The sequence below is a fragment of the Oncorhynchus mykiss genome, chromosome 24 (assembly GCF_057628025.1).
Source record: "Oncorhynchus mykiss isolate SJ-2025 chromosome 24, ASM5762802v1, whole genome shotgun sequence".
In the NCBI taxonomy this organism is placed as follows: Eukaryota; Metazoa; Chordata; class Actinopteri; order Salmoniformes; family Salmonidae; genus Oncorhynchus; species Oncorhynchus mykiss.
The window spans coordinates 28,502,636-28,518,246 of record NC_143045.1 but is presented as its reverse complement, the minus strand read 5'-3'; the positions used below and the strand labels follow the sequence as shown (position 1 = coordinate 28,518,246).

The window sequence follows — 15,611 nt, the reverse complement described above, 5'->3', positions numbered from 1 at the left end:
TGTTCGTCGTGGCAGTAGTGTGTGGTGTTCGTCGTGGCAGTGGTGTGTGGTGTTCGTCGTGGCAGTAGTGTGTGGTGTTCGTCGTGGCAGTAGTGTGTGGTGTTCGTCGTGGCAGTGGTGTGTGGTGTTCGTCGTGGCAGTAGTGTGTGGTGTTCGTCGTGGCAGTAGTGTGTGGTGTTCGTCGTGGCAGTAGTGTGTGTTGTTCGTCGTGGCAGTAGTGTGTGGTGTTCGTCGTGGCAGTAGTGTGTGGTGTTCGTCGTGGCAGTAGTGTGTGGTGTTCGTCGTGGCAGTAGTGTGTGTTGTTCGTCGTGGCAGTGGTATTATAAAAGTATGTTTTATAAGGTTAATTTGAAATGCAGACAGTCCAAGTCCAGTAGGCTGAGAGGAATTGCAGTTTGTGAACTGACACCTACACTAGCACTGACTTTGCTGATACTGGCTATGACTGAGATGTGGTGGTGCCACCTAGCTATCTTAAAATGATACCCACCCCCTGAATTACAGTATATCTGGTGTTGTTTTAGCACGGTATCACTAACACTGGGGCTTAATTAAATGTGTGGGTTGAGCATGAGGATGCTACTCTTTTCCAGGATGGATGGTTTTGACTGCCAAGGCCACACATTATGTTTATTCTAGATACCTTTCTCCCTATTCCTCTCCCCCCTCTTTCTCTACCCATCACCATTTGGAAATGGCCCTTTTTTATTTATCTGGTGGGAGAGATGGAGGAAGGTCATTCACGGTCCATCCTGTGTGTTTAAGGTTTACTGTAGCAGCTGACTCTTTACCACAGTACAGGCGGTGTAAAACACTGAGGTGTAAGGCTGGAAGGAAGCTCTCATCAGTGTCCTAGGCTCACCTTTTTCAACTCTCAGCCAATGCATACAGTCAGAACTACCTGCTCTTCCCCTAATTACTGGCCCTGCTGTACGTTTCTTAAGGCTAGCTAGTTGTTACTTAGACCTGGCCCCCTGATGTTGTGTACGTACTGTAGGCTTGCATGTGTGTTGCTTTGGTACCCTGTGTGTGTATGTGTTTGAGTGTGTTCATGCTCCAAGCTTGTACACAACTCTGTGTGTTTACGGGTGTGTGAGTTGGCATTGATGCCCTGGGCTTGTGTGGCTTGCGTGTTTCTTCAGTATGTGTGCTCTTACATAGTGTGGGCAGTCCGTTACAAAAGGCCCTTTGTATGAGCGACTGTGGCAGACCAGGGCAGTGAACAGGCCTGTAATGGGGCCACTAACTGACTGGTGAATCTATACTGATACTAACTGACCGGTGAATCTATACTGATGCTGACCGATCAGTGAGTCTATACTGATACTAACTGACTGGTGAGTCTATACTGATACTAACTGACTGGTTGGTCTATACTGATACTAACTGACTGGTGAATCTATACTGATGCTGACCGATCAGTGAGTTTATACTAATGCTAACTGACCGGTGAGTCTATACTGATGCTAACTGACTATATATACTGGTGCTAACTGACAAGTGAGTCTATACGGATGCTAACTGACTGTCTATACTGATGCTAACTGATTAGTGAGTCTATAAGGATGCTAACTGACTGGTGAGTCTATACTGATACTAACTGACTGGTGAATCTATACTGATACTAACTGACTGGTGAGTCTATACTGATACTAACTGACTGGTGAATCTATACTGATGCTGACCGATCAGTGAGTTTATACTAATGCTAACTGACCGGTGAGTCTATACTGATGCTAACTGACTATATATACTGGTGCTAACTGACCAGTGAGTCTATACTGATGCTAACTGACTGTCTATACTGATGCTAACTGATTAGTGAGTCTATACGGATGCTAACTGACCAGGGAGTCTATACTGATGCTTACTGACTATATATACTGGTGCTAACTGACCAGTGAGTCTATACTGATGCTAACTGACTGTCTATACTGATGCTAACTGATTAGTGAGTCTATACAGATGCTAACTGATTAGTGAGTCTATACTGAAGCTAACTGACTGTCTATACTGTAATGACCCTGGGTTTATAAGCACGGAAATCGATGCCACACGAGCATGCTTTTACGGCACAGTCGATAGCGCGCCGGACCTCAGGGTCGAGGGTTCGAGACCTGCTCCTTGCTGTTTCATTACAATACTGATGCTAACTGACCGGTGAGTCTATACTGATGCTAACTGACCGGTGAGTCTATACAAATAAAATAACATTTTATCTGTCACATACTCATGGTTAGCAGATGTTAATGGTCACATACACATGGTTAGCAGATGTTAATGCGAGTGTAGCGAAATGCTTGTGCTTCTAGTTCCGACCATGCAGTAATATCTAACAAGTAATCTAACCTAATAATTTCACAATAGCTACCTTATACACACAAGTGTAAAGGAATGATTAAGAATATGTACATAAAGATAAATGAATGAGTGATGGCCGAACGGCAAAGGCAAGCTGCAGTAGATGGTATAGAGTACAGTATATACATATGAGATGAATAATGTAGGGTATGTAAACATTATATAAAGTGGCATTGTTTAAAGTGGCTAGTGATACATTTATTACATACATTTTTCCATTATAAAAGTGTCTAGAGTTGAGTCAGTATGTTGGCAGCAGCCACTCAATGCTAGTGATGGCTGTTCAACAGTCTGATGGCCTTGAGATAGAAGCTGTTTTTCAGTCTCTCGGTCCCGTGAGGTTATTTTCCTGGCACCACATTCCAAGGGCCCTCACCTCCTCCCTGTAGGCCGTCTCGTCGTTGTTGGTAATCAAGCCTACCACTGTAGTGTCGTCTGCAAACTTGATGATTGAGTTGGAGGCGTGCATGGCCACGCAGTCATGGGTGAACAGGGAGTACAGGAGAGGGCGGAGAACGCACTTCTGTGGGGCACCAGTGTTGAGGATCAGCAGGGTGGAGATGTTGTTACCTACCCTCACCACCTGGGGGCGGCCTGTCAGGAAGTCCAGGACCCAGTTGCACAGAGCGGGGTCGAGACCCAGGGTCTCGAGCTGAATGACAAGTTTGGAGGGTACTATGGTGTTAAATGCTGAACTGTAGTCGATGAACAGCATTCTCACATAGGTATGTCCAGATGGGTTAGGGCAGTGTGCAGTGTGATTGCGATTGCGTCGTCTGTGGACCTATTGGGGCGGTAAGCAAATTGGAGTGGGTCTAGGGTGTCAGGTAGGGTGCAGGTGATATGGTCCTTGACTAGTCTCTCAAAGCACTTCATGATGACGAAGGTGAGTGCTACGGGGCACTCATTTAGTCATTTAGCTCAGTTACCTTAGCTTTCTTGGGAACAGGAACAATGGTGGCCCTCTTTAAGCATGTGGGGACAGCAGACTGGGATAAGGATTGATTGAATATGTCCGTAAACACACCAGCCAGCTGGTCTGCGCATGCTCTGAGGACGCGGCTGGGGATGCCGTCTGGGCCTGCAGCCTTGCGAGGGTTAACACGTTTAAATGTTTTACTCATGTTGGCTGCAGTGAAGGAGAGCCCGCAGGTTTTGGTAGCGGGCCGTGTCAGTGGCACTGTATTGTCCTCAACGCGAGCAAAGAAGTTGTTTAGTTTGTCTGGGAGCAAGACATCGTGGTCAGGGACTAGGCTGGTTTTCCTTTTGTAGTCTGTGATTGACTGTAGACCCTGCCACATACCTCTTGTGTCTGAGCCGTTGAATTGCGACTCTACTTTGTCTCTATACTGATGCTTAGCTTGTTTGATTGCCTTGCGGAGGAAATAGCTACACTGTTTGTATTCGGTCATGTTTCCGGTCACCTTGCCCTGGTTAAAAGCAGTGGTTCGCACTTTCAGTTTTGTGTAAATGCTGCCATCAATCCACGGTTTCTGGTTTGGGAATGTTTTAATAGACGCTGTGGGTACAACATCACCGATGCACTTGCTAATAAACTCACTCACCGAATCAGCGTATTCATCGTTTAAATATTTTACTCATGTTTTACTCATTGTTGTTTGACGCTATGCGGAACATATCCCAGTCCACGTGATCGAAGCAATCTTGAAGCGTGGAATCCGATTGGTCGGATCAGCGTTGAACAGACCTGAGCCCGGGTGCTTCCTGTTTTAGTTTCTGTCTATAGGCTGGGAGTCGTGGTCAGCTGTTCCGAAAGGAGGGCAAGAGAGGGCCTTATATGCGTCGCAGAAGTTAGAATAACAATGATCCAGGGTTTTGCCAGCCCGGGTCGCACAATCGATATGCTGATAAAATTTAGGGAGCCTTGTTTTCAGATTAGCCTTGTTAAAATCCCCAGCTACAATAAATTCAGCCTCAGGATATGTGGTTTCCAGTTTACATAGAGTCAAATGAAATTCTTTGAGGGCCGTCGATGTGTCTGCTTGGGGGGGAATATACACCACTTTGATTATGATCTAAGAGAATTCTCTTGGTAGATAATGCATTTGATTGTGAGGAATTCTAAGTCAGGTGACCAATAGGACTTGAGATCCTGTATGTTGTTATGATCACACCACGTCTCGTTAATCATAAGGCATACACCCCTGCCCTTCTTCTTACCAGAGAGATGCTTGTTCCTGTCGGCACGATGCGTGAAGAAACCAGGTGACTGTACCGACTCCGATAGCGTGTCTCGAGTGAACCATGTTTCCGTGAAACAAAGAATGTTTACTGATGCTAACTGACCATCTATACTGGTGCTAACTGACCAGTGAGTCTATACTGATGTTAACTGACTGTCTATACTGGTGCTAACTGACCAGTGAGCCTATACTGATATTAACTTACCGTCTATGCTGCTGCTAACTGACCAGTGAGTCGATATTGATGCTGACTGACCGGTGAGTCTATACTGATGATAACTGACCAGTGAGTCTATACTGATGCTAACTGACCGTCTGTACTGGTACTAACTGACCAGTGAGTCTATACTGATGCTGACTGACCAGTGAGTCTATACTGATGTTAACTGACCGTCTATGCTGATGCTAACTGAACAGTGAGTATATACGGATGCTATCTGACCGGTGAGTCTAAACTGATGCTGACTGACCAGTGAGTCTATACTGATGTTAACTGACCGTCTATGCTGATGCTAACTGAACAGTGAGTCTATACGGATGCTAACTGACCAGTGAGTCTACACTGATGCTGACTGACCAATGAGTCTATACTGATGCTTACTGACTGTCTATACTGATGCTAACTGATCAGTGAGTCTATACTGATGTTAACTGACCGTCTATGCTGATGCTAACTGACCAGTGAGTCTATACTGATGCTAACTGACCATCTATACTAATGCTGACTGGCCAGTGAGTCTATACTGATGTTAACTGACCGCCTCTGCTGATGCTGACTGACCAGTGAGTCTATACTGATACTAACTGACCATCTATACTGATGCTGACTGACCAGTGAGTCTATACTGATGCTAACTGACTGTCTATACTGATGCTAACTGACCAGTGAGTCTATACTGATGTTAACTGTTTGTCTATGCTGATGCTAACTGACCAGTGAGTTGATACTGATGCTGACTGACCGTTGAGTCTATACTGATGCTAACTGACCATCTATACTGATGTTAACTGACCAGTGAGTCTATACTGATGTTAACTGACCGTCTATGCTGATGCAAACTGATCAGTGAGTCTATACTGATGCTAACTGACCATCTATACTGGTGCTAACTGACCAGTGAGTCTATACTGATGCTGACTGACCAGTGAGTCTATACTGATGCTAACTGACCAGTGAGTCTATACTGATGTTAATTGTTTGTCTATGCTGATGTTAACTGACCAGTGAGTCTATACTGATGTTAACTGACCATCTATACTGGTGCTAACTGACCAGTGAGTCTGTACTGATGTTAACTGACCAGTGAGTCTATACTGATGCTAACTGACCAGTGAGTCTATACTGATGCTAACTGACCAGTGAGTCTATACTGATGTTAACTGACCAGTGAGTCTATACGGATGTTAACTGACCAGTGAGTCTATACTGATGTTAACTGACCGTCTATGCTGATGCAAACTGATCAGTGAGTCTATACTGATGCTAACTGACCATCTATACTGGTGCTAACTGACCAGCGAGTCTATACTGATGCTGACTGACCAGTGAGTCTATACTGATGCTAACTGACTGTCTATGCTGATGCTAACTGACCAGTGAGTCTATACTGATGTTAACTGATCATCTTTACTGATGCTAACTGACTAGTGAGTCTATACTGATGCTAACTGACCGTCTGTACTGGTACTAACTGACCAGTGAGTCTATACTGATGCTAACTGACCAGTGAGTCTATACTGATGTTAACTGACCAGTGAGTCTATACTGATGTTAACTGACCAGTGAGTCTATACTGATGTTAACTGACCATCTTTACTGATGTTAACTGACAATCTTTACTGGTGCTAACTGTCCAGTGAGTCTATACTGATGCTAACTGACCAGTGAATCTATACTGATGTTAACTGACCATCTTTACTGGTGCTAACTGACTAGTGAGTCTATACTGATGTTAACTGACCAGTGAGTCTATACACTACCGTTCAAAAGTTCGGGGTCACATATACATTTCCTTGTTTTTGAAAGAAAAGCACATTTTTTGTCCATTAAAATAAAATAAAATTGATCAGAAATACAGTGTAGACATTGTTAATGTTGTAAATGAGTGTTGTAGCTGGAAACTGCAGATTTTTTAATGGAATATCTACATAGGCATACAGAGGCCCATTACCAGCAACCATCACTCCTGGGTACCAATTGCATGTTGTGATAGCTAATTCAAGTTTATCATTTTAAAAAGGTAATTGATCATTAGAAAACCCTTTTGCAATTATGTTAGCACAGCTGAAAACTGTTGCTCTGATTAAAGAAGCAATACAACTGGTCTTCTTTAGACTATTTGAGTATCTGGAGCATCAGCATTTGTGGGTTTGATTACAGGCTCAAAATGGCCAGAAACAAAGACCTTTCTCCTGGAATTCTTTAATCAGAACAAGTTTCCAGCTGTGCTAACATAATTGCAAAAGGGTTTTCTAATGATCAATTAGCTTTTTAAAATGATAAACATGGATTAGCTAACACAACGTGCCATTGGAACACAGGAGTGATGGTTGCTGATAATGGGCCTCTGTACGCCTATGTAGATATTCCATTTAAAAAATCAGCCGTTTCCAGCTACAACAATCATTTACAACATTAACAATGTCTACACTGTATTTCTGATCAATTTGATAATATTTTAATGGGCAGAAAATGTGCTTTTCTTTCAAAAACAAGGACATAAGTGATCCCAAACTTTTGAACGGTAGTGTAATTCGACAAGTCTATTTTTCATTGTCATGGTTACACTGTTTTTATAGCTTCAAATGTCTTTCCTGTTTCCACTCCACTCTGGGGGGTTGCTGTACTCGGGAGATGTACTGTTTGGGGTTAATATGGATGCCCTCACTTTAAGATAGTGTGGATTCTATTTAGGCTAGTTGATTAAAATGTTGTCATAGGAATGAAAGGGCCTCTCTCCTTTTATAGTTAGAAAGTGTCTTGCTTTGTCTCTCTTTGCAAAGATATGTAATATTTACCTACTCCACCGCCGTGCTTCAGGACAACCAGGGTTTCTGAGATAAGTGTGTGTCTATGTGTGTGCGGGGTAGTGAGTATTGTCAGGAGGGCATTGCGTTTCAACTTCTTCCCAGGATCCTGTGTTTCTGAATGGGACTGCAGTGGTTCCCACACCGCTCTCTCCCGTTGGGCCGCCTAGCCTTGGGGTCACAGGTCAATGGTTGTCAAGGCAACCCTGGGTTATTGGTGAGGGGTTCTGTACAGGGTTCTACTGCTGTTCATATGTAGATGAGCTGGGCTGAGGTTTGGCTAAAGCTGGGGGAGGCTGGGCTGAAGGTGAGGCTGGGGACATGATGGGCTGAGGCTGGGCTGAGGAGGAGGCTGGGGACATGATGGGCTGAGGGGAGGTGGACTGAAGAGTAGACTGGGCTGAAGCTGGAGACATGATGGGCTGATGCAGGGCTGATGAGGAGGCTGGGGACAGGATGGGCTGAGGCTGGACTGAGGAGGAGGCTGGGCTGAGGCTGGGAACATGATGGGCTGACAGGGGGCTGAGGGGGAGGCTGGGCTGAGGGGGAGGTTAATTGACTATATACCTTAAAAAGGAGGGTCCTTTGAGCAATGGATGCCAGTGGTGTCTCTCTTGCTATACTTCTCTCTCGCTATACTTCTCTCTCGCTCTCTTTCTCTCACTCAATCCTTCATTCTCTGCTATTTCATTCAGTCTCTTTCTCCCTCACAATCTGTCAAACATTGAGGAGTTGACCCATTAACCTCTCTTGGGTAGGGGGCAGTATTTTCACGTCTGGATGAAAAGCGTACCCAATGAAAACTGCCTGCTACTCAACTAGGATATAAAGTTTCTACAACTGTTGAAATTATGTCTGTGAGTATAACAGAACTGATATGGTAGGCGAAACCCAGAGGACAAACCATCCCAAGAAAAAAAATTCAGCCTACCACTGTTTTCAATGGCTGTCATTTTTATTATAAGGCGAAATCCTCCCAGATAGCAGTTCCTAGGGCTTCCTCTAGATGGCAACCGTCTTTAGAAAGAGTTTCATGCTAGTTTTTGGAAAAATTAGCCCGAAATGGTAGTTTTTCTAGGTGGCTCCCATTTTGGCTGTAGTGTTTCCAAGCGTGTGGAAGAGAGCGCGTTCTTCTGTATTTTTCTCCGGTAAAGACAATAACGATTCTCCATCTTAAATTGTTTGAAGGTTTGATTATAAACTTTGTTTGACTTGCTTGGAAAAGTTTTTTAGTAACGTTTGGGATTCATTTTGTATGCATTTTGATGGAGGGAAACTGGGTGGATTATTGACTGAAGCGCGCCAGCTAAACTGAGTTTTATGGATATGAAGAAGGGTATTATCGAACAAAATGACCATTTGTGATGTAACTGGGACCTTTTGGAGTGCCAACAGAAGAAGATCATCAAAGGTAAGGCATTTATTATATTGCTATTTCTGACTTTCGTGGCGCACTTGCCTGGTTGAAACATGTTTTTCATGCTTTTGTATGCGGGGTGCTGTCCTCAAATAATCGCATGGTGTGCTTTTGCCATAAAGCCTTTTTGAAATCTGACACAGCAGCTGGATAAACAAGAAGTTAATGCTTTATTTTGATGTATTACACTTGTGATTTTATGAAAGTTAAATATTTATAATTCTGTAGTTTGAATTTTGCGCTCTGCAATTTCATTGGATGTTGGCCCATAAGAAGTTAAAGTAATTTGAAAATGTTTATACTCCCCCCCCCCTCATCTCTCTCCAGTCCACCTAATCCCCACTACGCCCATGGGGGAGGAGCGGCCCCACCAGGGTCAAGGCCAGGGCCAAGGGAAGAGCAGGAAGAGAGTGATCCCTGTCCCCCACACAGAGGATCCTGATCCAGATCCCATCACTGAGGCGTATGGCTACTGCAACACCCCCAACCGCTCTGAACAGTCCTGGGAGGGTGAGACACACACACACACACACACACACACTCACACTCACACTCACACTCACACTCACTCACTCACTCACTCACTCACTCACTCACTCACTCACTCACTCACTCACCCTGAATCTGTTCCACAGAACACAAGAGAAGTGAAACAATTCCCCTAGTTAAAAGAAATTCATGTTAGCAGGCAATATTCACTAAATATGCAGGTTTAAAAATATATACTTGTGTATTGATTTTAAGAAAGGCGTTGATGTTTATGGTTAGGTGCACATTGGTGCAACGACAATTATTTTTTCATGAATGCGCTTGTTAAATCACCCGTTTGGCGAAGTAGGCTGTGATTCAATGATAAATTAACAGGCACCACATCGATTATATGCAACGCAGGACAAGCTAGATAAACTAGTAATATCATCAACCATGTGTAGTTAACTAGTGAATATGTTAAGATTGATTGTTTTTTCTAAGATACGTTTAATGCTAGCTAGCAACTTACCTTGGCTCCTTGCTGCACTCGCAAAACAGGTAGTCAGCCTGCCACGCAGTCTCCTCGTGGAGTGCAATGTAATCGGCTGAAAACTTGAAATCAGCCCTAATTAATCAGCCATTCCGATTAATTGGTCGACCTCTAGTGTGTAGGCCAGATGTGTTGGGTTATGTAAAGATAATTGATAGGCTGGGGTTAGGTCATAGTTTGCTAGAGGATAAAGTGTCATAGTTAGAGGAAAGAGAGGATAAAGGCTCATGGTTAGAGGAAAGAGAGGATAAAGGGTCATGGTTAGAGGATATATAGTATAAAGGGTCATGGTTAGAGGATAGAGAGGATAAAGGGTCATGGTTAGAGGATAGAGAGGATAAAGGGTCATGGTTAGAGGATAGAGAGGATAAAGGGTCATGGTTAGAGGATATATAGTATAAAGGGTCATGGTTAGAGGATAGAGAGGATAAAGGGTCATGGTTAGAGGATAGAGAGGATAAAGGGTCATGGTTAGAGGATAGAGAGTATAAGGGTCATGGTTAGAGGATAGAGAGTATAAAGGGTCATGGTTAGAGGATAGAGAGTATAAAGGGTCATGTTTAGAGGATAGAGAGGATTAAGGGTCATGGTTAGAGGATAGAGAGGATAAAGGGTCATGGTTAGAGGATAGAGAGTATAAAGGGTCATGGTTAGAGGATAGAGAGGATAAAGGGTCATGGTTAGAGGATTAGAGAGGATAAGGGTCATGGTTAGAGGATAGAGAGGATAAAGGGTCATGGTTAGAGGATAGAGAGGATAAAGGGTCATGGTTAGAGGATAGAGAGGATAAAGGGTCATGGTTAGAGGATATATAGTATAAAGGGTCATGGTTAGAGGATAGGGAGTATAAGGGGTCATGGTTAGAGGATTAGAGAGGATACGGGTCATGGTTAGAGGAAAGAGAGGATAAGGTGTCATGGTTAGAGGATAGAGAGGATAAAGGGTCATGGTTAGAGGATAGAGAGGATAAGGGGTCATGGTTAGAGGATAGAGAGGATAAAGGTTCATGGTTAGAGGATAGAGAGTATAAAGGTTCATGGTTAGAGGATAGAGAAGATAAAGGGTCATGGTTAGAGGATAGAGAGTATAAAGGTTCATGGTTAGAGGATAGAGAGGATAAAGGGTCATGGTTAGAGGATTAGAGAGGATAAAGGGTCATGGTTAGAGGATAGAGAAGATAAAGGGTCATGGTTAGAGGATAGAGAGGATAAAGGGTCATGGTTAGAGGATAGAGAGGATAAAGGGTCATGGTTAGAGGATAGAGAGGATAAAGGGTCATGGTTAGAGGATAGAGAGTATAAGGGTTCATGGTTAGAGGATAGAGAGTATAAAGGTTCATGGTTAGAGGATAGAGAGGATAAAGAGTCATGGTTAGAGGAAAGAGAGGATAAAGTGTCATGGTTAGAGGATAGAGAGTATAAAGGTTCATGGTTAGAGGAAAGAGAGGATAGAGAGGATAAAGGGTCATGGTTAGAGGATAGAGAGGATAAAGGGTCATGATTAGAGGAAAGAGAGGATAAAGGGTCATGGTTAGAGGATAGAGAGTATAAGGGTCATGGTTAGAGGATATATAGTATAAAGGGTCATGGTTAGAGGATAGAGAGGATAAAGGGTCATTGTTAGAGGATAGAGAGTATAAGGGTCATGGTTAGAGGATAGAGATTAAAAGGGGTCATGGTTAGAGGAAAGAGATTATAAGTGGTCATGGTTAGAGGAAAGAGAGGATAAAGTGTCATGGTTAGAGGATAGAGATTATAAGGGGTCATGGTTAGAGGAAAGAGATTATAAGTGGTCATGGTTAGAGGAAAGAGAGGATAAAGGTTCATGGTTAGAGGATAGAGAGTATAAAGGTTCATGGTTAGAGGAAAGAGAGGATAAAGTGTCATGGTTAGAGGATAGAGAGTATAAAGGTTCATGGTTAGAGGAAAGAGAGGATAGAGAGGATAAAGGGTCATGGTTAGAGGAAAGAGAGGATAGAGAGGATAAGGGTCATGGTTAGAGGATAGAGAAGATAAAGGGTCATGATTAGAGGAAAGAGAGGATAAAGGGTCATGGTTAGAGGATAGAGAGTATAAGGGGTCATGGTTAGAGGATAGAGATTATAAGGGGTCATGGTTAGAGGAAAGAGATTATAAGTGGTCATGGTTAGAGGAAAGAGAGGATAAAGGGTCATGGTTAGAGGATAGAGATTATAAGGGTCATGGTTAGAGGAAAGAGAGTATAAGTGGTCATGGTTAGAGGAAAGAGAGGATAAAGGGTCATGGTTAGAGGATAGAGAGTATAAGGGGTCATGGTTAGAGGATAGAGATTATAAGGGGTCATGGTTAGAGGATAGAGATTATAAGTGGTCATGGTTAGAGGATAGAGAGGATAAAGGGTCATGGTTAGAGGAAAGAGAGTATAAGGTGTCATTGTTAGAGGATTAGAGAGGATAAAGGGTCATGTTTAGAGGATAGAGAGGATAAGGGTCATGGTTAGAAGATAGAGAGTATAAAGGGTCATGGTTAGAGGATTACAGAGGATAAGGGTCATGGTTAGAGGATAGAGAGGATAAAGGGTCATGATTAGAGGATAGAGAGGATAAAGGGTCATGGTTAGAGGATAGAGAGGATAAGGGGTCATGGTTAGTGGATTAGAGAGTATAAAGGGTCATGGTTAGAGGATAGAGAGGATAAAGGGTCATGGTTAGAGGATAGAGAGGATAAAGGGTCATGGTTAGAGGATTAAAGAGGATAAGGGTCATGGTTAGAGGATAGAGAGGATAAAGGGTCATGGTTAGAGGATAGAGAGGATAAAGGGTCATGGTTAGAGGATAGAGAGGATAAAGGGTCATGGTTAGAGGATAGAGAGGATAAAGGGTCATGGTTAGAGGATAGAGAGTATAAGGGTCATGGTTAGAGGATAGAGAGGATAAAGGGTCATGGTTAGAGGATAGAGAGTATAAAGGGTCATGGTTAGAGGATAGAGAGGATAAAGGGTCATGGTTAGAGGATTAAAGAGGATAAAGGGTCATGGTTAGAGGATAGAGAGGATAAAGGGTCATGGTTAGAGGATAGAGAAGATAAAGGGTCATGGTTAGAGGATAGAGAGGATAAGGGTCATGGTTAGAGGATAGACGATAAAGGGTCATGGTTAGAGGATAGAGAGGATAAGGGTCATGGTTAGAGGATAGAGAGGATAAAGGGTCATGGTTAGAGGATAGAGAGGATAAGGGGTCATGGTTAGAGGATAGAGAGGATAAAGTGTCATGGTTAGAGGATAGAGAGGATAAAGGGTCATGGTTAGAGGAAAGAGAGTATAAAGTGTCATGTTTAGAGGATAGAGAGTATAAAGGGTCATGGTTAGAGGATAGAGAAGATAAGGGTCATGGTTAGAGGATAGAGAGGATAAGGGTCATGGTTAGAGGATAGAGAGGATAAAGGGTCATGGTTAGAGGATAGAGAGTATAAAGGGTCATGGTTAGAGGATAGAGAAGATAAGGGTCATGGTTAGAGGATAGAGAGTATAAAGGGTCATGGTTAGAGGATTAGAGAGGATAAGGGTCATGGTTAGAGGATAGAGAGGATAAAGGGTCATGGTTAGAGGATAGAGAGTATAAAGGGTCATGGTTAGAGGATAGAGAAGATAAGGGTCATGGTTAGAGGATAGAGAGTATAAAGGGTCATGGTTAGAGGATAGAGAGTATAAAGGGTCATGGTTAGTGGATTAGAGAGTATAAAGGGTCATGGTTAGAGGATAGAGAGGATAAAGGGTCATGGTTAGAGGATAGAGAGGATAAGGGGTCATGGTTAGAGGATAGAGAGTATAAAGGGTCATGGTTAGAGGATAGAGAAGATAAGGGTCATGGTTAGAGGATATATAGTATAAAGGGTCATGGTTAGAGGATAGAGATTATAAAGGGTCATGGTTAGAGGATATATAGTATAAAGGGTCATGGTTAGAGGATATATAGTATAAAGGGTCATGGTTAGAGGATAGAGATTATAAAGGGTCATGGTTAGAGGATATATAGTATAAGGGTCATGGTTAGAGGATATATAGTATAAAGGGTCATGGTTAGAGTATATATAGTATTAAGGGTCATGGTTAGAGGATAGAGATTATAAAGGGTCATGGTTAGAGGATATATAGTATAAAGGGTCATGGTTAGAGGATAGAGAGGATAAGGGTCATGGTTAGAGGATAGAGAGGATAAGGGTCATGGTTAGAGGATATATAGTATAAAGGGTCATGGTTAGAGGATATATAGTATAAAGGGTCATGGTTAGAGGATAGAGATTATAAAGGGTCATGGTTAGAGGATATATAGTATAAAGGGTCATGGTTAGAGGATATATAGTATAAAGGGTCATGGTTAGAGGATATATAGTATAAAGGGTCATGGTTAGAGGATAGAGAGGATAAGGGTCATGGTTAGAGGATATATAGTATAAAGGGTCATGGTTAGAGGATATATAGTATAAAGGGTCATGGTTAGAGGATAGAGATTATAAAGGGTCATGGTTAGAGGATATATAGTATAAAGGGTCATGGTTAGAGGATATATAGTATAAAGGGTCATGGTTAGAGGATATATAGTATAAAGGGTCATGGTTAGAGGATAGAGAGGATAAGGGTCATGGTTAGAGGATATATAGTATAAAGGGTCATGGTTAGAGGATATATAGTATAAAGGGTCATGGTTAGAGGATAGAGAGGATAAAGGGTCATGGTTAGAGGATAGAGAAGATAAGGGTCATGGTTAGAGGATATATAGTATAAAGGGTCATGGTTAGAGGATAGAGAGTATAAAGGGTCATGGTTAGAGGATAGAGAGGATAAGGGTCATGGTTAGAGGATAGAGAGGATAAGGGTCATGGTTAGAGGATAGAGAAGATAAGGGTCATGGTTAGAGGATATATAGTATAAAGGGTCATGGTTAGAGGATAGAGAGTATAAAGGGTCATGGTTAGAGGATAGAGAGTATAAAGGGTCATGGTTAGAGGATAGAGAGGATAAAGGGTCATGGTTAGAGGATAGAGAAGATAAGGGTCATGGTTAGAGGATATATAGTATAAAGGGTCATGGTTAGAGGATAGAGAGTATAATGGGTCATGGTTAGAGGATAGAGAGGATAAGGGTCATGGTTAGAGGATAGAGAGGATAAGGGTCATGGTTAGAGGATAGAGAAGATAAGGGTCATGGTTAGAGGATAGAGAAGATAAGGGTCATGGTTAGAGGATAGAGAAGATAAGGGTCATGGTTAGAGGATAGAGAGGATAAGGGTCATGGTTAGAGGATAGAGAAGATAAGGGTCATGGTTAGAGGATATATAGTATAAAGGGTCATGGTTAGAGGATAGAGAGGATAAAGGGTCATTGTTAGAGGATAGAGAGTATAAGGGTCATGGTTAGAGGATAGAGATTAAAAGGGGTCATGGTTAGAGGAAAGAGATTATAAGTGGTCATGGTTAGAGGAAAGAGAGGATAAAGGTTCATGGTTAGAGGATAGAGAGTATAAAGGTTCATGGTTAGAGGAAAGAGAGGATAAAGTGTCATGGTTAGAGGATAGAGAGGATAAAGGGTCATGGTTAGTGGATATA

The 15,611-nt window shown here is 42.6% G+C and overlaps 1 protein-coding gene across 1 annotated transcript in view; it reads left to right on the top strand.

Moving 5' to 3' along the window:
- Window positions 1-15,611, top strand: part of LOC110504117 (2-phosphoxylose phosphatase 1) — a 60,100-nt gene that overhangs the window by 8,437 nt on the left and 36,052 nt on the right. The window contains exon 3 of the mRNA XM_021582943.3: window positions 9,337-9,519. Within this exon, the coding sequence (XP_021438618.3) occupies window positions 9,337-9,519 (183 nt within the window). The remainder of the gene's footprint in view (window positions 1-9,336; window positions 9,520-15,611) is intronic.